Raw genomic sequence first — 21,369 nt, 5'->3', positions numbered from 1 at the left:
GTGTGTTGGGTAAGTTGGGCAAAAATGCTGACTTTCACTCCACCATCTTCTCCCCAATCTATTTTCCAGGTCACTTGTTTTTACTATGATTTATCTTACATGTTTTTCCAATTTTTTCAGTCTTTTGACTTTGTGGACTTTGTTTCAATATGTCTTGTTGGAATCATTGTCTTCTATTCAGTCCATTCTAATTTTCAGAGAGTCTGTTGTTGGGCAAGGTTTTATATTTCTTGTGCCAAGCTATTAATTCCCTTTCCAATTTTTTTCTCCCCTGGCTCTCATTTCTTTTTTGATTTGTTTCCTCTAGAGTGCTTATTTAATTTATAAAAACATTTTTAATCTTAAAAAAAAAAAACCTCTTGCTTCATATCTTCCAAGAATTCTAATTGAATTTGTGCCCATACTGTGGTATTCTTTGAGGCTTTGCTTATACATGTTGTTTTGGAGTGAGTCTTTTCTGGATTTGTGATTTGAACATCCCTGTCATCATAATAGCTCTTGTGGTGGGGTTCTTTTTTTTTTTCTTCACCCATTCTTCCAGCTTATTTCTTGATTTTGGACTTTATATTAGAGCCAGGCTCTGTGCACAGTCTGGTCTTATTGCTGCTTTTTGGGGGCATTGAGTCTTGTGTTATTTTAGAATCTCAGGGATAGCTGAGGGTGGGGAGCTATAGCACTAAGCTACCAGTGCTCTCAAAGTGGTTTTATCTAGATCAAAGTCTGTTTTTTTCCTCTCTCATCTGAGTTCTGCAAGTTCCAGATCTGGATTAGAGTTTGAGCAACAGTAGACTTGTTTCTTGACTCAGTCACCATCAGCCAGCAGGGAAGGTCTGCTGGTTCAGAGTAACAGACCTGCAGGCTGTCCTTTGAAGTGAGATTTCTGCCCTTGTTATTCCTCTGCAGACCTCAGGTGGGGTTAGAAATTAATACTGAGACCTTGCTTTGCTCCTGGAGTCTGAACCACCCTGCTACTATTTGCTTCTGAGCTAGAGCCTTGAATTGTTCCTTATTCTTGGGCGCAGATCTTTTCCTCAGCCTGTCCCACGTCTATGACTTAAAACCGAGTCGTAGTTGAAAAAGCTGCCAGTTGGCGCCAGTTCCTGTACCCTGCATGAGGTTACACCTCAGGCTGGGACTTTATCTTCCCCTTGGACAAGGTCCTTGGGTGCCAGAATGCTCCCTGTGGTCTTCTGGTCAGACCCCATCTCCGGTGTCCACAGATCTCTTTATCTGTATCCGTATACTGACCTGGGCTCGATCAGGATTCATTCTGGTGCATTTTCCAAATCTGTTTGGAGGAGTATTTGGTGGGGGTGGAGCTTCCTGTACTCCTTTTTTCCTTACTCACTGTCTTGGCTCTCCCCTCAAGAATCCTCATCTTTTGTCAAAGTCCAGCTCTTATAGTACCTCCTCTGTGAAGCCTTCCTTCATCGTCCTCCCTCTCTGCCTGAGCTTTAAATACCTTCTCCTTTCTTTAACATGTAATGACTTATCTGTGCAATGTTGAATTTGCTCAATAGAATGTAAACTCTGTAAAGACAGAGACTGTTTTGTTGTTGACTTTGTATGCCTAGCATCCAGCACAGAACCTTGTGCACTTAACAGATTTGTTAAGTTGAATAGAATTGAATTGATAGATGGTTTTTGACAGTTGCTGTGACCAAACCATTCATTCTCCTATTGGTGATGAACCTCAATTTTAGCCAGGCTGGTCCTTAAACAACAGCCTAGCTCCAGGCCAATTCTAAATGAGTAAAGCATTCAACGGTTTGTGCTCCTCTGGAGAACTCAGGGTTACCTCCATGACAAGATGAAGCATCAGGATAGGACTTTAGTAGGTGAGAACTTTTATACTTATATCTTACTAAGATCATCTCAGTAGTTTTACTTGTTCTGGACTCTTTGGGTCTATTTTTGCCATTCAATATATCTGTTACCTGTTTTGGACAAGTCATGACTTCTTGGTGCTCCCAGGCAACTTTCTTAGACTGTAAGTTGTAGAGAAGGTACCAGCCTGGCACCTTTCTGAGGGAGCAAAATTTTGTATATTTTGTACACCTGAGGGAGTTCCCTCATCAGGTACTTCCCTATATTACTGAAATCATAAGTCTAGGAGCTATGTCCCATCTCTATCTTACCCAAATGTGATAAATCTTTATACAAATTACTGATAAAAATATTGAATAGCATGCCACATTCTCCAATGATACAAGAGAACATCTAATTTTGAAACATGTTGGATTACTTTAGAATCCCCTGTTTATTTATCAAGGCTTGATATGTTATTTATAAATAATCCAGTCCTATTCCAAAGTAATTCCCTTAAATACCACTGCTAGGTAACAGATTGTTGGCCTGGTTCCAAGTATTGTAGGTACCTAAATGTTAATGAAAATTGTATTCCTTGAAAAATATTCAGCAATCTAGACTTTTTTATTCTTTAGCCAGTCCATCAGACTTCCCATTAGTCTGATGTACTAACAGTGAGCTCTACTTTGCTAAGTTTTTTGTGTCTATTGTCAAGAGAGAAAGCTTTTCTTCACTCAAAGTCTCAGTAATGGCACATTGGTCCCTCTTTGTGTATTTGAGGCACCCAGGTATAGGTAATAGTTCATGTCTCAGAGACTGTGGTTGACTATGTAGAAATAATGTCTCTATTTCCCTTCGCTCTTACTAATCCTGGAGGGGGAATGGGTTGTTGTAGTTCAGTCATTTCTGACTCTTCATGACTATTTTCCTCCTTATCAGACCAGGACTGGTGGTGAGAAAATAGCAGACTTGGGAGGTTAGAGATCTGAGTTATTAGAACCTGCTTCCTAGTTGAGGATATTTCCCAGTATTGGTTGACTCCTTCAGTATGGCAAAAAAAAATCCATGATTTTGTTAGTGTCAATCAGTCAACAAATATTTATTAAGCGCTTATGCTTTTCCAGACATTGTGCTAAGCACTGGGGATACAAAGAAAGGCAATAACATGGTCCCTGCCCTCAAGGAGCTCATATTCTAATAGGGGAGACAACATGCAAACAACTATGTACATACAAGATATATACAATATAAGTGGGAGGTAATCATGGAGGGAAGGCACTAGCAGTGGGGACGGCTGAGAAAGGCCTCTTGCAGAAAGTAGGAATTGAGGAAAGCTAGGAGATAAAGGTGAGAAGGGAAAGTATCCCAGTCATAGGGGATAACCAGTGAAAAGATATGGATTTGATGATGGAGTAATACACAGGAGAGTGCATGTTTATCTATCTATCTATCTATCTATCTATCTATCTATCTATCTCTCTATTCATTTATTCACCTATTATTCAGTTATTTATTATTTTGTTTATTTATTTATCTAAATGTCTGTTTATTAATTTACATTATGATAGTAGGGGAAAATAACAATCACCTGGTAGCCAAACTTCTGTTGATAAAACTTACCAGATTTAGTTAAGCTAGTACAACCCATATATAACATCTATCCAATTCAGTGAGCCTACCAGGGCTTGTGTTCCACTAATAGCTTCAAGAACTCAGGTTCGTTTTTTCCTGATGACGAACCATTGGAGTAGGACTTTCATCTCTCCATGAGACAAAAAAAAAAAATCCCAGGTCCTAAGCCATGATATGCCTTCTGCCCTGTTTCAAGCAATTGTTTATATTTTCCATATTATAAAATGAACTGGGTACAGTGCCAGGCACATACTTGTTGCTCATTATAACCTCGGTTTGTTGATAACCTCTTGGAGTTTCTGGAATAAAATGGGACTGTACTTGGATCTCTACAGGTATCCTTTCCTCCACAGATACCAAGTCTCATCGTAATTTAATCCTAAATCTTCAGAGAAATTGAGAAGAATTGAATTTGTTTTTTGTAGGGAAGGAAAGGGAGTTGCTCTTTTCTGAGACAACAGAGTGCCAATAGCAATGCCTGAAAACTGGCATCATGCACAAGGCTTAAATTCTCATGAGAAATTATAACAACGGCTGCTATTTTGTTTGGAGTCAAGTACAGCCTCATTTCCCTAACAACATCACCAGCCTTTCTGCCTGAAGTGCAGTGCTTGGAGCCAGTTTTGCTCAATACACCGCTAATATCTTCAAAGACAAGAGAATTATTTAATATTCCCTGTTCCTTTGTCCCCAGCAGCTGTAAGCCCCTCCTCCTTTCTTTTGTTTTTATAACAATTTCCATTTTAGATTTTCTTTCTGGTAAGAAAATAAATGCTTTTTGAATGGCCCAGACAGTCTGCCCCCTGCCTCCTTTTTAAAAAGCCAAAGACAACATGAAAATATTTTTGCTATTGCTTTTCTTTATTTTTTAAAACTTTTTTTTTTGAAGGAAGGAAAGCAGTTATTTCTAAAGCAGATCTTCATCTGCTTTTGACAAAAGAGTGAGTCTGAGATCATATCTGGATGTATTGTACATAGTTGTGTTGAAATAGCCTCAAGTTTTGGCTCAATAATTTGACTTCATTAATTTGTAATCGGGGACAATCTGAACAGGGACTTGGCACAATATTCTTTTGCTAAGCAAACTTTTTCTTCACAGTGTAAACGGATTGAAAGGGAGAATGCTTAAAATGCTTAAGAACAAACTTTTACGGGCTTTAAATAAATCACTTACATATAAACAATTGGCTTGCTAGCTTAAATAATTTTAAAAATTTATTTGTAGATCTTTGAAGCTGAAAGAATTAAAAATGAGTTTCACCCAGAGGGCAATGGAAAAAGAGGGACACGGTATGGATGAGTAGGCTGCAGACACATTGCAAACAAAGAATTAGGATGGAGAAGTATAATTGAGGAAGTTGTTTTAGAAATATTCAAGGGACAAAGACAGGCTACCTATATTCTCCATTGACATTTTCTTAATTTCAAGAGGAAGTGAGGAGGGTCCCTAGCATGAGTGGGACCCTGTGGCAAACTTATGGTAGGGCGTAAGCAAAAGTTGGACATGGATAGGTCATAATCTGTATTGCTAGAAGGAAGGAATACCCATGCCGCCATTGATGTTAGAGAGCCACTGGAACATTAAAGAGAGCACCTTAGAACTCACTTAGTCTATTCCCTTTCATTTTACTGGTTAGGAAGCTGAGGCCCAGAGACATAAAGGAAATTGTCCAAGGTAATACGGGTTGTACAAGAAGCGCAATTCAACCGCTGAATACCATATTGTCTCATGGTGTATCATGCTGGTGCCTTGCTAGTTAATACTCGGACAGTTTGTTTGAATGATAGCTCAGTTTTTCAGTGTGGTAGTGGAGACAACATGGTACTGTGAAAGGTTGGATTTGGACTTAGAAGACTTCAGTTTGAACTAAGTATTCACCTCTCTGACTCAATTTCCTCATCTGTAATAAAAGGGTTGGTTTAGTTTAGGTATTCTTAATCTGAGTTCCACAGAAGTGGTCTATGGATAGATTTCAGAGACTCCATAAACTTGGATAGGGGGAAAATTACATCTTTATTTCAATATAATAGCTTTCTTTTGTAATCCTGTGTATTTTATTTTATGCATTTAAAAATATTACTCAGAGAAGGGGTCCACAGGCTTCACTAGACTGACCAAAGGGTCCATGATACAAAAAAAAAAAGTAAGAGCTTCTGGTCGAAGTGATTTCTAAGCTCCTTGTCAGTGATGAAATCCTATTACAGATGATTCTGGTTAACTGAATTTTCCTAACTTATTGAGGGCATATATATGTTAAAACTTATAAAGTGTCCTCTGAGGCTTTTATTTTTCTTTGATTTTCACACTCCTAGGTCTAGAAGGGATCTTAGTCCAATCTCTTCATTTTATATATACAGAAATTGAGACTCAGAGAGGCAAAGATATTGTTCAGTCATTTCAGACTCTTTGTGACTCCATTTGGAGTTTTCTTGGCAAAGATATTGGAGTGGTTTGCCATTTCCTGCTCCAACTCATTTTACCAGTGATGAAACTGAGGCAAACAGGGTTAAATGACTTGCACTAGGTCACATAGCTAGTGAGTGTCTGAGGCTGGATTTGAACTCACAAAGATATCTTCCTAATTTCAAGCCCAGTGCTTTATCCACTGGGCCACCTAGCATTGTTCCTAGGTCACCCTACAGAGAGAAGATCTGGGATTCAGACCCAGACACCAAAGTCAATGCTGTCTCCACTACGAGTCTGGACTTGGGCATTCCAGGGTTCCAGCTTTACTGTTCTCATTACCACTGAATCAGTTGCTTTAAGGGTAACTAGTAGCTGGTATATACTGGTAAGTGATAAAAATTAATTTATTTACAATGTAGATTTTTTACTTTTCAAACTGGCCTTTCACACCATTAGCTCCAATGAACAAGGCTTTACTGTAATAACAACCATGGCCCTTCAGTTCTGGGGCAGTTAGGGTGGTGCAGGGGATAGAGCACTGGGCCTAGAAAGACTTGAATTCAAATCTGACCTCATATACTTACTAGCTATGTGGCCCTGGGCAAGTCACTTAATCCTGTTTGCCTCAGTTTCTTCATCTGTGAAATGAGCTGGAAAAGGAAAGGGCAAGCCACTCTAATATCTTTGCCAAGAAACCCCCCGAAAGGGTTACGGACAGTCGAAAATGACTGAACCAACAACATTAGTTTGCAAACTTGGTTTTTAACAGTTGGACAAAACACATCACCATCCCCTAGAAAGCTCTGGGCCTCAGTTTTCTTCTTTGTAAAATGAAGGGTATTGGACTAAATGTTGACTAAGGATCCTTACAGCATTAGAAGTCTATGATATTATGAGCTAATTAGGGAGGAGATTGTCATCTCAGAATATAAACAGACTCTCTAATCTTTAACTATTTGGATGATTATTTTTCTGCTATAGATTGAATATGACAAGGGATTTTTTCCATTTTATATCTGCTAGAGTGCATCTTTTAAATTCTGTAAGTGATAGTAGTTTTGCCTTGAAGTGAAGGGCAAAAAAAAAAAAAGAGAGGGTATCTTCAACTCTTTTCCTGATTTAATAACAAAAGCTAACATTTATATAGTGATTTAAGGTTTACAAAGCTTTTGATTTGTTTTATTTCATGATCATAACAACTTTTATTTAACATCTTTTTTTAATATAATAGATTTCCTTTGTAATTCTGCATATTTTATTTTATGCATTTAAAAATATTACTCAAAGAAAGCATCCATAGGCTTTACTAGATCACCAAAAGATGATACAAAAAAAAAAAAGAGCCTCAGATCGAAGTGATTTCTAAGGCCCCTTTCAATGGTGAAATCCTACTAAAGATGATTCTAATTAACTGAATTTTCCTAACTTATTGAGGGTTGATGGAGGTAGGGGCTATTATTATCCCAATTTTACATATGAGGAAATTGATGCAGAGATTAAATTATTTGCTCAGTGTCACACAGCTGGTAAATATCTGAGGCAGTATTTGAATTCAGGTCTCTCTTGACTTTAGGTAGTTCTCTATCCATTACACCACCTAGATGTCTTTAGTATCATTGTTAATAACTACTCATAATCATTCAGTTATCAGAATGTGATCAGGATTTTTCCTTTTCTTTTTTTTTTCTATGGTTCAATTAGATTTTACTATACACAGCTCAAATCCTGCTTATCAAAGGCACTTTTGACAAAATGGGTGTTGCCTTCTGTTAATTACTCCCTTTCATAATTTCAGAATAAAAACTAATATCCATTGTGCATTAATTTTTTTGGGGGAGTGATGTTTGACTTTTCCAGCGATTAATTCCATTTCTCAAAAAGCTAGTGAGGTGACTTGAAGGTCATGTCAGAGAAGGATGGGTAGAAGGTAACTGGAGATGGATACTCTAAAGAAGAAATGACTTGGGACTTGATTGGGACCTTCAAATATTAGAAGGGTTTTCATGTGATAGAAGACTTGATAGACTTGACTCCAGCAGGAACAATTAGGTGCAATCAGTGCAGGTCATTAGGAGGCAGGTTTTGTCTCAGAAAAAAAAAAAACCAATTAGACCTGTCCAAAAGTGGAATGAGCTACTTCAAAAGGTTCCCTTTTACTGGAGGTCTTTAAGAAGAACCACCACTTCACAATTCATAAGAGAAATAATCTTTGCTTTATATATGGTTTGGCCCAACTGAATTTTGAATTCTCTTCTAAAGCTTAAATTTCCAAAGTCTTGGAAATTCTGATTGTGCTGCAGGTCAATTTTTTTAAACTTTTTTTGGGCAGAGGAGGTATGGGTAGGAAAGAGGGTAGAATACTAAAAACACAAAGAAAAGCTACAAAAACAAACAAAACTCCCCAAATTCTGCAAGTAGATGGGCCACTGAGGACTCACTGAACTTGAGAGCCAAATGCAATCATTAAACTGAGACCCAGTGTTTGTGGGTTAGTCACCTACAAAGAACTTGAGATCCACAGCTCAGTAGTTTCTGATTAGTGAACCTGTCCAGAAGCTGACACTTTCAAATTTATGTACACTTTGATAGAACCTTAATCTCCTCCCAAACATTGTTAGTACTCTAATGAAAACAAAACAAAACAAAACCAAGTATTTTAAAATTTTGGAAATAATTTATTTTGAGTTATCTTTGGACCCAAGGGCTCATCATTGTCAACTGGGCAATGGTGGGCAAAATGCCAAAGTGAACTACACATTAGCACATCAGGAAACTCAAAATGACCACAAATTTGTGCCTTCTCTTTGCTGAAAGAAATTGGTAGTAAGGGAGGTTGGAGAAGTACCTTTACATTTTATAATAAGACCTTTTATAATAAGATTAAGGGAAGGAAAATGCTAGTTAAAACTTGCTGAGATATGTATTCCTCCTCCCTTAATGTCTTCTTTTTTAGCTTCAATATTGAAACGTATGTTTTTTTGACAAAGTTCTTGGGTGCATCAATTATTTGCAGGTACAAAATGCCTACCAGCTGAAAAAAAAATTGTCACTTCTGAAATGACTGGAGGAGTGATGGAAGGAATAGAATGTTATAGGACCCCACTGTCACTTTTTGAGCCAATCCCTCCTATAAAGAGTCCACTTTCCCGGGAGACTCGAGCTTTCTACTGGCTGCCAGCAGCAGCAGCAGCAGCATCATCAACTACAAACATTTATTAAGCACCTACTTACTATGTGTTGGGCACATTAATAACTAATAATAAGCCCAGGGCAGCTAGATGACCCAGAGTCCTGATCAGGAAGAATCATCTCCCTGAGTTCAAATCTGTCCTCAGACACTTACTAGCTGTGTGACCCTGGGCAAGTCACTTAATCCTGTTTGCCTCAGTTTCCTCATTTGTAAAGTGAGCTGGAGAAGGAAATGGCAAAGCACTTCAGTATCTTTGCCAAGAAAGCCCCAAAAGAGGTCATGAAGAGTTGGACATAACTAGAAAATAGTTTTTGCCTTCAAGGAGCTGACTCAGAAGAAAGTTGCAAATGGAGGCAGGTTAAGACAACCTGACAGCTCAAACACCTTACTTCCTGTGTAGACAGAGGATCTGCTAGGGTCCCTGCCACTCAGCAGCACAATTAAAGAAAGGTGGGAAATCGAGGGGAGATGATGACTATAGCAGGTTGTATCCTCTCTGCCCCACATCTGTCTGACCAAGATGCCTTCACTCAGGCTGATCACACTCTAGCACTTCTTGCCTCCTCCCAGAGGAGGGTGGTGGTCATTGGCCAGTTAAGAGACAGTCTGGCTGTGATTGTTGGGGTGGGACTAACTCCATCAGAGTTTTTTTAGGGCAGCACAACATGTGGCATCAGGCCTGGCTCTAGCCTGTTCTCCCAGGGCCTGTAATCTGAAGTGAAAAAGAGCCTGAATTTTCCAGCTACAACCAAAGGAAACCCCCAGAGGGAAATCTTGTGGCTAATTACTCCTCTAACACTTTTGTACGCACCTATACCCAGAGGGGCCTTTAAAGCAGTTGCCTGGAGAATGGATTATTTTCTTTTCCCTTTGGAAGCCAGAGGAGCGAAGAGTCTTCTTAACACATCGGGAATGCAGAGGGAGGGACCCAGGGATACAGGCAGATGAGCTGTCACTACAGAGCAGAAACAACCATAAGCCCATCCTTCTTTCCAGGGACAAGCATTAGGCGATTAAAACTTGTCCCCAAACACAACATTTTTGTCTTATTTGGAATCAGAACAAAGACTGACCGCTCAGGACAAAAACAAAACAAACAAAAAACTTCAAGAAACCTAAGCAGAGGACAGAAATAGGAAGAGTCTGCACCATTTAAAAGCGGAAAAGACACGGTTTGGCTTTAGGTAGCAGAAGAGAACAGTTAACCTGATAGGAAAGCTGCTATTTGTTTGCCATTATGTTGCGCTTAAAAAAACAAACAAACAAACAAACTGGGATGTTAAAAAAAAAAAAAGCAAGCAATGCATAACCCTACAATGATGTGTATGGTATAGGAACAGTTAAAAGTGTAACCCTGTATGAGGAAGGCCTGGTAATAAAAGCTATAGAACAGTTGCCCAATTGCATTTTTTCCTGTTAGCGTTGAATACTAACAGTGGGAAACTCATGAATTGCAATACGTGAACACGTTTTAAGCTTGAAAGCAGATATACAAAAGTAACCTACCTCTGGCGCAGTTTCAGACACAGTGTGTCAGGTGCCACCTATCAGGTTTATTTTAAGTTCACATTCCCACTTGCTCGCTAGTGTGGGTGGCTTTTACCTTGGCAGGTGACAGTGTTACAGTGTTTCTTTTCCTCCTGTGGGCACCCCTCAAGAAATAGTTAAACTAACAAAGAACAATGCTTTCTGTCCCATATATCTTGATTCAGGCTGGGAAAATACTAACCCACATGTAATTAACTGTCTCATATATCTTAATTCAGGCTAGGAAAAATGAGAATTCTCCTCACCCATTTGGCAACCAACTTTCTTCCTATCTTGCATGACCACCCCAAGAATCCTTTTCACATAAGGGTTTTCTATCATACCAGTCTAAGTAGTGCCTTTGAATTTTGGGTGCTTTCAAAGAAGATTCAGCAATAGAGATCGTCCGATCATAGATTTAGAGTTGAAAGTGCCCTCCAAGGTCCTCTCATTTTAAAAATGAGGAAATTGAGGCCTAGGGTGGTTAAATGTTGCCCAAAGTTACATATATAGTGCCAGAGGCAGATTGTGAATCCAGGTTCTCTTTCTTTAGAGCCAGGGTTAACCTTCCATCTATGACCTTGCCTCCCTAACATTACTTCCTTTCTTTGAGGCATTCTTCCTTATTTGTTTCTAAGGAAAATTCAAATAGAATCAATAGAATTTAGGGTTTAGAACCCTTCCAATTTGCAGATTAGGAAAGAGAGGCCCCAAAGGGTTGAAGTGATCATGTGTAGTATGTCTGGCAGTTCTCTGATGGTGCTATTGGGTAATAAAATTTTTCTCAGTCTGTTGGAACCTAACAGCTTAGAGTTATAACCCAGATAAATGCTTCACAGTTTACAGACTTTGGGCCAAACCTACCCAGTTAATCAAAGCAAACTTACAAATGACAGAATGCTGCAACCAATTAGCACATACAAACATTTATTTTGAAATATTCATCCTACCCATTATTAGGAATTACATCATCAAAGCACTTTATGGCAGTGAAAATAGCTTTTACCCCCTCTGACTCATCCTTTATTCCATTAAAGCTGCAAAAATGTGCAATCCACTGGAAAAATAGGTTGCTTTTATTTACTCTTTCAGGAAAAGTTGAAAATTAAAAAAAAAAAAAAAGCCAAACCAGCTTACAGGGAATCTAGAGCTGATCCTTTCCTCCCACCTCCCCACTACCCCCAAAAAATAACTTACAAAGATAGTTTAAGTTTTAAATGCATTTTTTTTAAATCAAGTGCATCTTTCCCCATAATATTATAATCTTAATTTTTTTTTAAAAAGCCATAATTTACTTTCTTGGAAAAAAGGCAGCCAGCCGTTGCTTTTTGATTGGAAGAATATGTATTTCCTGGGAGTTCATTTTCTTTAACTTTACGCTCCGGTTTTTGATGGGTTTCCTAAGGGATTCTGCATTTTCCCTGGACTCTGCCTGGCCCTTGACATCATAACATTGCAGCACAGAATCCTGGGGAAGGTCTCTCTTGAAGGAAAAGTTTTTGGTGGACACCCCCGAGAGGCCTTTGATCTTGCCACAAAAAATTGTGGGCACTGCATCCTTGACAGAGACGATCACTTTGGCGGTCTGTGACGTGCTTACAATCTCAATGTTATTTCCAGTCTTGGGCTCACAGCCTGGATGGCTGGTCTGGTCCACTAGCCACTTCTGCTGTTGCCTTAGGAGATCAGAGGAGTTGCTGCTGCTACCATTGCGGCTGTCTTTGATGGAGGTTTCATGTGGCTTAGGCTGGGTGAAAGGGATAACAGTGCCCGACAGTTTCTCCATCAAGGGAAGGGCTGGGCTGTCCATGGCTGAACTGGGACACACAACTGCCTCAGGGAGAGGCCCAGAACCTCCTGCCTTACGGGAGGAAGAGAGGGATAGGTCTAGTGCACTATCTTCAGGGAATGGCGGGGGGCTGACCTCACTTGCTTTGAGCAAGGGCATTGACTTCATGGAAAGGTCCAGGGCCTCGTTCTCATTGCCCATTTTGATCACTGTGTGGCGGCTGAGTTGGGAAAATTCCCTCTGCTGGAGAAAGTTGAAGGGTTTTATCTCTTCCTTCTCTAGAGGCGTTTGAGTTCCTTTGCAGGAATACATACCGAAGGAGGGTGGCTTGGGGAAGTCGGGACTGAGTTTGGATTCAGAACTATGGGGCACAGCTATAGGTATGGGAATGGGAATAGGAACCGGCACTGGCAAGGGGACAATCACAGGATATGGCACCAGGAGAGTGGCTGGTGGGACCAGAGGAGACAGTGGAGAGCTGAAAGGTTGAGGTGGGACCGAAGCATAATCTGGAGGAGGTTGACAAGGTGAGGAACCTAAAGTCCCCTGGGAAGGAAACAAGTCCTGAAGAACAGCAGCGAACCCTGGTGTCTGAAATACCGGGGGTAATGCAGGTTCTTGGGGTTGACTAGGGGGTTTCTGGTCTAGCAGCTGGGGTTGTCCCACAGGGGCAGAAGCCCCTTGGAAAAGATTGTTGTGAATGGGATTGGTGGGGCAGGGAGCACTTTGAGGCAAGACCAGTGGAGAATTTAAATGTTGGAACACATGCTGCTCTAGGAGGACAGGCAGAGGCACTGGACCTTGGGTAGTCATGACATAGGGAGTATTATTATTGGGACTGATCTGAGGTGTGGTGCTTCCTGCAACTTGTAAATGTATTGGCAGGACCACTGGGCTGTCCCCTAAGCAAATTGGCTGAAGCACAGTCGCTGCGACTTTCAGGGCTACCCCACTTTGTGATTCTGCTGGAGGGGTCAGGATGGAAGGGGCTGGAACAGTCACCAGTGGCGAAAGTGCTTTTTTCATCAAGTCTGTTGAGTTGATATTCCATGCCTCAGCAGTGATCAGCTGGGCCACCCCATTTTCTAGTTTGTTATTGGCCAAAGAGGGAGGAGAACTGGTAACATCCATGGGTAGGTTTTGGGTGTCCTTGTATAATTCCTCCATTGTATGGGATTTGTGAGTTTTCACAGAATGAGAGTTTACATCGCTGTTACCAGAATCCCCGTTGTTCCTGGTTGACCAAAGGCATTTGCACCAACATAACTTGGCCTGAAACACAGAAATATATGTTAAGCATGGTATAAATCTCCATTAAAGTAATATTTGAGACTGCTTTAAAAATGGCTATCACAACCCCATCTCCCCAAAAAACAAAACAAAAAAAACCTCAATCCCTCCAAAAAACTCAACCACCCATCCTTTTAAATGTTTCCATATTTTAGCTAACTGTAGCATGGAGATTATCTATATATGTAAACATTACTGATATCTCTTTTAATATATACAAACATACACAATCATCTGTGGGTGGAGGACACTAGTGAATTTAACAGATTACTGAGCTATAAACACAGATGATTTAATGACTAAACTACTATAGTGAAGTCAAACGAACAAACTACAGCTCAGAGTCTTGTTCCCTTCGTGCTGGGACTCAGCTTCTCTATTTAACCTCTTAAAGTCATGTCAAGTCAATAAGGATACAAAGAAAGGGAAAATAGCAATAAAAATAATAGCTAACATTTATATAATGCCAGGCACTATGCTAATCACTCTGGATACAAAGAAAGGGAAAAACAGTCCCTGCCCTCAAGGAGCTCACAATCTAATGGTGGGGACAACATACAAATATCTATATACAAATAAGATAGACACAGGATAAATTGAAGGTAAACTCAGAGGGAAGGCGCTAGCATTAAGGGGGATTGGAAACAGCTTTTTGCAGAAGGTGAGATTTTAGCTGGGACTTAAAAAAACCACTAACCTTAAAACATAAAACCCCAAAACTTTATTCTATGTAGCTATGTGGTCCAGTTAAGAGATGTTAAGATCAGTCTTATTTATTCTTAGAAAGATGGCAATGGCTAGCTTTCCTGAAAAATCAGCTTTTAAAAACCCCATGCAGATTAGAATCCTCTCAGGAGAGAGACAGAAGGGTTTTTTTTTAAAAAAATCTTTTTATATCAATGAGTCTCCTAAAAATAGAACAGACATACACAAGAGTGATTATGTGCCACATGGGAAGCGACGGGGATAGCAATGCCTCGAACAAGTGATTTTGTCATTGTCTCTGTGTGTACGCAGGCGTGTTTTTACCAGTCTTTCTTCCCAATAGCAGGAAATCTCTTCCCCAGAGCCTGATCATGCCAATAATGAAAAGCAGATCTCTTGCTAAGAGGTAAAGAATACAAATCAAAGCTGGCTTACATATTTCTCTAACCAGCTAATCTGTCACCTGACTTCCTCAGATTTTAACCTAACCTGCGAAGGTAGAGGAGGAGGAAGTTTGCCAGAGGAAGTGGTTTTGGGGGCTGCAGAATTGTGGCACTTTTTGAAGGCATTTGTCCCTAAGTCATTGCGAGTTCTCAGGGTCAGTTGACCCTATGCTAATGTGTCTTCGAATTCTACTCGGTACACTAGGAAACAAGCATATATAGTTCCTAAAAGTAAGGACGGCAGCCTGTGATACTAATCGCCATGGAAACTTGTCCATATTTAGCACTGTTACCATGGAGAAGGCAGGAACCATGTCTAACTCTGGGATCTGTACAGCGCCTAGAGCCCTTCTTGACGCTCAATAAAAATTAAATACCACCGGGTCTACATCTTCATTTAGGCTGGACAGGACTTCTCCAATTCAAATTGTCTACCTATCTGTAATGACTCTTATGTGCGAGGAAATTATCTTGCCGCCATTCCCCTGAAGTTAACAGCTTCAGTTCCCAGTAAAATAAGATGGGCAGCAGAATACACATTGGTCTTACAAATAAACCAGCCAAGTCTAATGATAGAGAAAGAAAATTTAAAAAGGTCTCCTCTAAGGGAGAAATTTTTTTCCCTGTGGTGGAAGAACAAGAGAAGGGGTTTGGGGCACTGAGGGTACTGAAAGTCCAATTGTTTCTGGAAAGAAACAAGCAATTATGCCACTTGGCAGATGTCCATTTAAATATCTAGGAGCCAGGGTCCCTAGCCAAGATGACAATGGGGTCTGCCTAGATTGATGCTCTCCCCAGGACAAGGCAAGTTTAGACAGTAGCAGAAGTAGTAGTAGTAGTAGTAGTAGTAGTAGTAGTAATAACAATAACAAAAACAATAATATTAGCATTTATAAATCACTTTGAGGTTTGCAAAGCACTTTACATAGGTTATCTCATTTTATCCTCACAATAGCCCTGTAAAGTAACTGCTATTATTGCCCCCATTTTACAGATGAGGAAACTGATACAGACAGAGGTTAAGTGATTTGCTCAGGGTCTTATAGCTAGCAAGAATCTGAGGCAGGATTTGAATTCAGGTTTTCCTAATTTTAAGTCCAGCATTTTAGCCACTGTCTAGTAATTGGTTTATCTCTGTGTGGGGGTGTTTATTTGTTTACCTGTTTCATCTCCTCTACCAGATTATAATCTTGAGGATAGAAAGTTTATATTTTAGTAAGGGAGAAACAAGGTACTTCTGATCATGATCCTTATTTAATGCCTTTCACATAAACATCTAATAGACCTTCAATTAGGCTATTGAGCTAGAGATCAATGGTTTCCAATGTTTGGGGTCAATAGACTGACCATGTTCAAATTTAGTGGTCAGGGATCAACTAGGATGTGTGTGTGTGTGTGTGTGTTGTGAGTTTATTCACTCAATGATTATTTATTAAACACCTACTCTGTGCTGATAAAATTGCGTAAAACATGGTTTATGGCCTGGGGAAGATTACAATCCAGTAATTGACCAGGTGGGTATGAGAACATGAGATTTCCTTTGTCAACTCAAAAACTTAGTAGTAGGTTTCATTTTCCTAACTTGTCTCATCTGCCTCCAAATACCATCTTTACAGCCTTCGATTGTACAATTACTTCTTAGGGTTAAGGTAAATTTTCTTCGAGGTGTGGGTGGTGATGACATTGACATGTAAGCTCAAATGGGTTTATTAGCTTACTTGGACAGTCACCTACAACTAGAGGGGATGAGGACAGATCAGAAGCCAAGAGGGCAGGGAGCAAAATTTAGGAAAGTTTGTCTAGGTGGATGCGTGAAACAGGAATAATATTTGCAGCACCTTCTTCCTAAGTTCCTGAGCTGAGGGCAGTTAGGTGGTACATCAGATAGAGTGCCCTGACTTCAAATCTGACCATGGACCCTTACTGGCAGGTCACTTACCCTGTCTTAGCCTCAGTTCCCTTATATGTTGTTGTTGTTAATTCATTTTAGTTGTGTCTGACTCTTCATGACCTCATTTCAGGTTTTCTTGGCAAAAATACTGGAATGGTTTGCCGTTTCTTTCTCTAGCTCATTTTACAGATGAGGAAACTGAGGCAAACAGGGTTAAATGACTTGTCCAGGGTCACACAGCTAGTAAATGTCTGAAGGCAGATTTGAACTCAGATCTTCCTGATGCTAGGCCCTGAATGCTATCTACTAAGCCACCTAGAAGCCCAAAATGTGGACTATTTTTGTTGTATTATTCCCAAAATAAGTCCTATTCTAACTTGACCTTTCCTAGAGCACCTGAGAGGGAAGAATAATTACACTAGTCTGTTCTAGAAAAGTTTCTAATAATTCTAAAATCTTGGAATCCTGCCTAGAGAGCCCTCCTCCCCTCCGTGACCCTTCTTTTGCCCCAAAGCCTTGGCCTTCAACCTGCCACCTCCTAGTTCCCTAGCCCAGGTCACCTGCCCAATAAACAGCAGAAAAACAGTCTTTGACCAAGCTAGGCACATTGCAACCTAGCCCACAGGTCCCTCTAGGAGACAGCATGGCAGTCATAAAGCTACAGTGACAGCGACAGAACAAACCTAGCAAATGAAATTAGGGTTAAAAGGGCAAGTTGCTGTCCCAGGAGGATGAGCTAAGACTGCTAAGTAATGATTGGGGAGGAGGCAGGGGCTTGTTCCCAAGAGCTCGGAAGCAAAGCTATTCATTAACTCTAGGCAGAGGCCTCGAAAAAACTCTTCAAATCAAATAGGCATCAAAAGAGAACCATTAACTAATGAACAGTTGCACCTTGTCAAAGAAGAGGAGGTGCTAATTTGTTTCCTTGGTGGCAGAGAGTGGGTTATTTTGAGAGTATTTTTTTTCTTTTTTTGAAATGGGATTAAATGAGGTCATCCCTCAACTCTCTCTCTCTCTCTCTCTCTCTCTCTCTCTCTCTCCCTATTTCTCTCTCTCTCTGTCCCCCAAATTATTTTACTGAATATCTGGGATGGTCAGAGTTTACGAAGCCCACTGTGAATCTTATGGCGCACCTAGGGCCTGGGCACTCATTCTTACTCTCCCAATCTTGATTTTCACTGGTTGGTCAGACTTGGCTACTTCTCCCCTTAGCATTCCTAGGGATAATCCTGAGTCAATTAATCAATCAGTAAACATTTATTGAGCACCTACTTTGTGCTTGGCGTGGTGCTAAATGTTGGGAATACAAAAAGAGGCAAAAGACATTCCCAGCCCTCAAGGAGCTTAAATCTAATAGGGGAGATAAAAACATGAAAAGAAATACATACAAAGCAAGCTAAAGACAGAATAGTTAGGAAATAATTAAAAAGGGAAAGAACTGAAACTGAGAGGGGTTGGGGAAGGCTTTCTGGAGAAGGTGGGATTTTAGCTGGGACTTAAAGGAAGCCAGGGAGATCAGAAGTCAGAGGAAGGAGAGTGTTTTAGGCATGGGGGACAGCCAAGAGATTGAAATGTCCTGTTCATGGAACAGTCAATGTCATTGGATTGAAGAGTATGTGCTAGGGATTAAGGTATAAGAAGACTAGAAAGGCGAGAGGGAGCCAGGTTATAAAGGGCTTTGAAGGCCAAACAGAGTATTTTTTTTATTTGCTCCTGGAGGCAACAGGAAGCTCTACTGAGTCACTAAAGTAATTTTCCTAAAACACATGTCTGATCATGTCACCACCCTTCCCTCCCCACCTTCAAATAACTGAGGGAAGAGTACTTGCAAGTGGAGCATTACCCATTGGAGTAATGCCCCTATGAGAAGGATTGAAATATTTAAAGCCATTTCCTAAGAAAGGAGGATGGGGAATAAAGGTGAGGAACCATTACACGTGAAGATGGAAACCTTTTGAGTGAATCAGAGTTGATAATACTAAAAACCAGACGGTAGTATACTACTGGCTTGGAACTCAGATAGATGAATCCTCCTGACTCCAGGCTAGCACTCTGTGGCAGAATAGATACAGTGTTGTATCTGGAGTCAGGAAGACCTGAGTTCAAACCTTGCCATCAGATACTTACCAGCTGTGTGACCCTGGGCAAGTCATATAACTTCTGTCTGCTATATCTTACTCATCTCTAAAATGAGGATAATAATAACACCTACCTCCCAGGATTGTTATGAGGATAAAATGAGATAATATTTGCAAAGCACTTTGCAAACCTTAAAGCACTGTACAAATGGTAACTATTCTTATGCTTCTGATTATATAAGTTGTCATAGATAGGAAACTTCTCGACTGTGCTTGTTTTATCTTTGCATTCTCAGTATCTCATATAATGCTTGGCACATCGTGGGTGCTTTAATAAATATTTGTTACACTGAATTTATGAAGCTGCTCTTTACACAGTTGGTATCAATGTGTCCACATGTTTCTGAGTTCTTTGTTTTTTCCTTGGCTGGTTTCTCATATAGATCTATCTGTATTTCTGCATACTCCCTTTGGCTATCATTTCTAATGGCCACATAATGCTCCATTTGGCCATAGCATGATTCTGATGTGATTCTCCTGGGAAACTCTCAGTGTCTTCAAGTATTTGATTTTGGCCCCATGTATATGGTCTGTCATTGAAAGAAGTAAAATGTTGTCTGAGATTTTAGCTCTCAGGGAGATGCAGGGAAAGTAGAAGAGGTTTGTTTGTATTTAGAATTTGTCATTGAGGTTTACAGATTTGATACCCGGTCAATCATTCATTGAAGATTTTATTAAAAACTTACAGGGGCAGCCACGGTACACAGTGGATAGAGCTCTGGCCTTGGAGTCAGGAGGACATCAGTTCAGATTCGGCCTCAGAAACTTGACACTTACTAGCTGTGTGTCCCTGGGCAAGTCACTTAACCTGACTGCCTCAAGAAAAAGCAAAAACAAACAAACAAAAAACCTAACTGTATGCAAGGCACTGTACTAGATGCTGTAGATATAAAGAATTATCAAAAACAGTTCTTTCCTGTAAGGAGCTCACATTCTAATAGATATATACATACATAACTAGGTACATACAAGATATATGCAGAGTGGATAGAGGGTAACCTAAGAGAGGAAGGTACCAGTAGCTAGGGGGACTTGGAAAGGCCTTCTTTTGTAGAAAATGGGACCTGAGTTGAGTCTTGAAGGAAGCCAGGGAAACTGAGAGGCAGAGAGGAAAAGGGAGAGCATTCCAGGCATAGGGGCACGGTGTATGCAACGGACAGAGATAGGAGAGGGAGTGTCATGTCCAAGAAACTGCAAAAGAGGTCCAAATCTCTATCAAATGAGAAGGTTGGATTAGATGACTTCTGAGGTCCTTTTTTAGCCTAGATCTCTGATCTTAGTGTCAGCTACTATCATTATTAGTCATGGTGGCCCCAATGCTTCTTGGCCTTTGCCTTTTCTGGGGTTAAATCAATAATACCATACTGATTTGCTGAGTCCTGTAGAAAACCAGGCAGCTAGGTGGCAAGGCAGATAGAGTGTTAGGCCTAGAGTCAGGAGACCTGAGTTCAAATCTAGCCTCAAAAATGACTAGTTGTGTGACTCTTGGCAAGTCACTTAACCTCTGACTCTCTCAATTTCCTCATCTGCAAAGTAGGAATAATAATAGCACCTACCTCCCAAGGTTGCTGTGAGAATCAAATGAAATGATATTTGTAATGGACTTAGCACAGCCTGGAACATAGTAGGTACTTAATAAATGCTTATTCCTTCCCTCCTCCCTCTTCCATTGTACATTAAAATAGGAGTACTACATGAAACTATGTTTCTCATTATCTTTCTTAGATACACTCATTATCTTTCTTAGAGATACACTGATTATTTCAGAAACAAATTCTATTTGGGTAAAAAATGTAAAAGTCCTAAAGACTATAATAACAATTGATTACTTGCCCAGCAATTAGATTTTCTGAGCTTTGAACATTATTATTCTATTAAGAAATTCTTAACTTGCTTGGAATCCATAGACTAAATACAAACATCCTGGGACTATATGGGATATCACACCTGTAACTCTGCACCTCATCAAGAAGAAACAAGGCAGCCAAATCTACTATGGGGACTAATTCCCCAAAATGCTATCCATTGATGTTTACAAATAGAATTTAACCTTTTTGATGATAATCAATTATCAATTGATAAAAATTTATTAAGCTATTTTCCAGGCACCATGCTAAGCACTGGGGATACAAAAAAGAGCAAAAGACAACCCTTGCCCTCAAGGAGCTTACAATCTAATGGGGAAGATAACATGCAAACAAATATATACAAAGCAAGATATATACAGAATAAATAGGAAATAATTAATAGATGGAAGACACTAGAATTAAGAGGGATTGGGGAAAACTTCCTGTAAAAGATAAGACTTAAAGGAAGTCAAGGAAGCCAGTAGGTAGAAATGAGGAAGGAAAACATTCCAGTCGTGGAGGACAGCCAGAGGAAATGCCTGGAGCTGAAAGATGGAGTTTCTTGTTTGTGGAACAACCAGGAGGCCAGTGTCACTGGATCAAAGAGTATATGGAGGAGAGTAAGGTATAAGAAGACTGGAAAGATGTGTGTGTGTGTGTGTGTGTGTGTGTGTGTGTGTGTGTGTGTGTGTGTGTGTGTG

General features: G+C 40.1%; 1 protein-coding gene across 5 annotated transcripts in view; it reads right to left on the bottom strand.

The window, feature by feature from the left end:
• Window positions 1–11,475: 11,475 nt before the first annotated feature.
• The window catches only part of RAI2 (retinoic acid induced 2), a 99,256-nt gene continuing 89,362 nt past the window's right edge, over window positions 11,476–21,369 (bottom strand). For all 5 annotated transcript variants that reach the window (XM_027835300.1, XM_027835295.1, XM_027835297.1 and 2 more), the window contains one exon: window positions 11,476–13,626. In XM_027835300.1, coding sequence (XP_027691101.1) covers window positions 11,857–13,521 — 1,665 coding nt within the window. In that variant the 5' untranslated portion in view covers window positions 13,522–13,626 and the 3' untranslated portion in view covers window positions 11,476–11,856. The remainder of the gene's footprint in view (window positions 13,627–21,369) is intronic.

This window comes from Vombatus ursinus, unplaced genomic scaffold (genome assembly GCF_900497805.2).
Source record: "Vombatus ursinus unplaced genomic scaffold, bare-nosed wombat genome assembly UNPS02014814.1, whole genome shotgun sequence".
Classification (NCBI taxonomy): domain Eukaryota; kingdom Metazoa; phylum Chordata; class Mammalia; order Diprotodontia; family Vombatidae; genus Vombatus; species Vombatus ursinus.
Note: the sequence above shows the minus strand (reverse complement) of the source record. Positions and strands in the feature narration are given on the sequence as shown.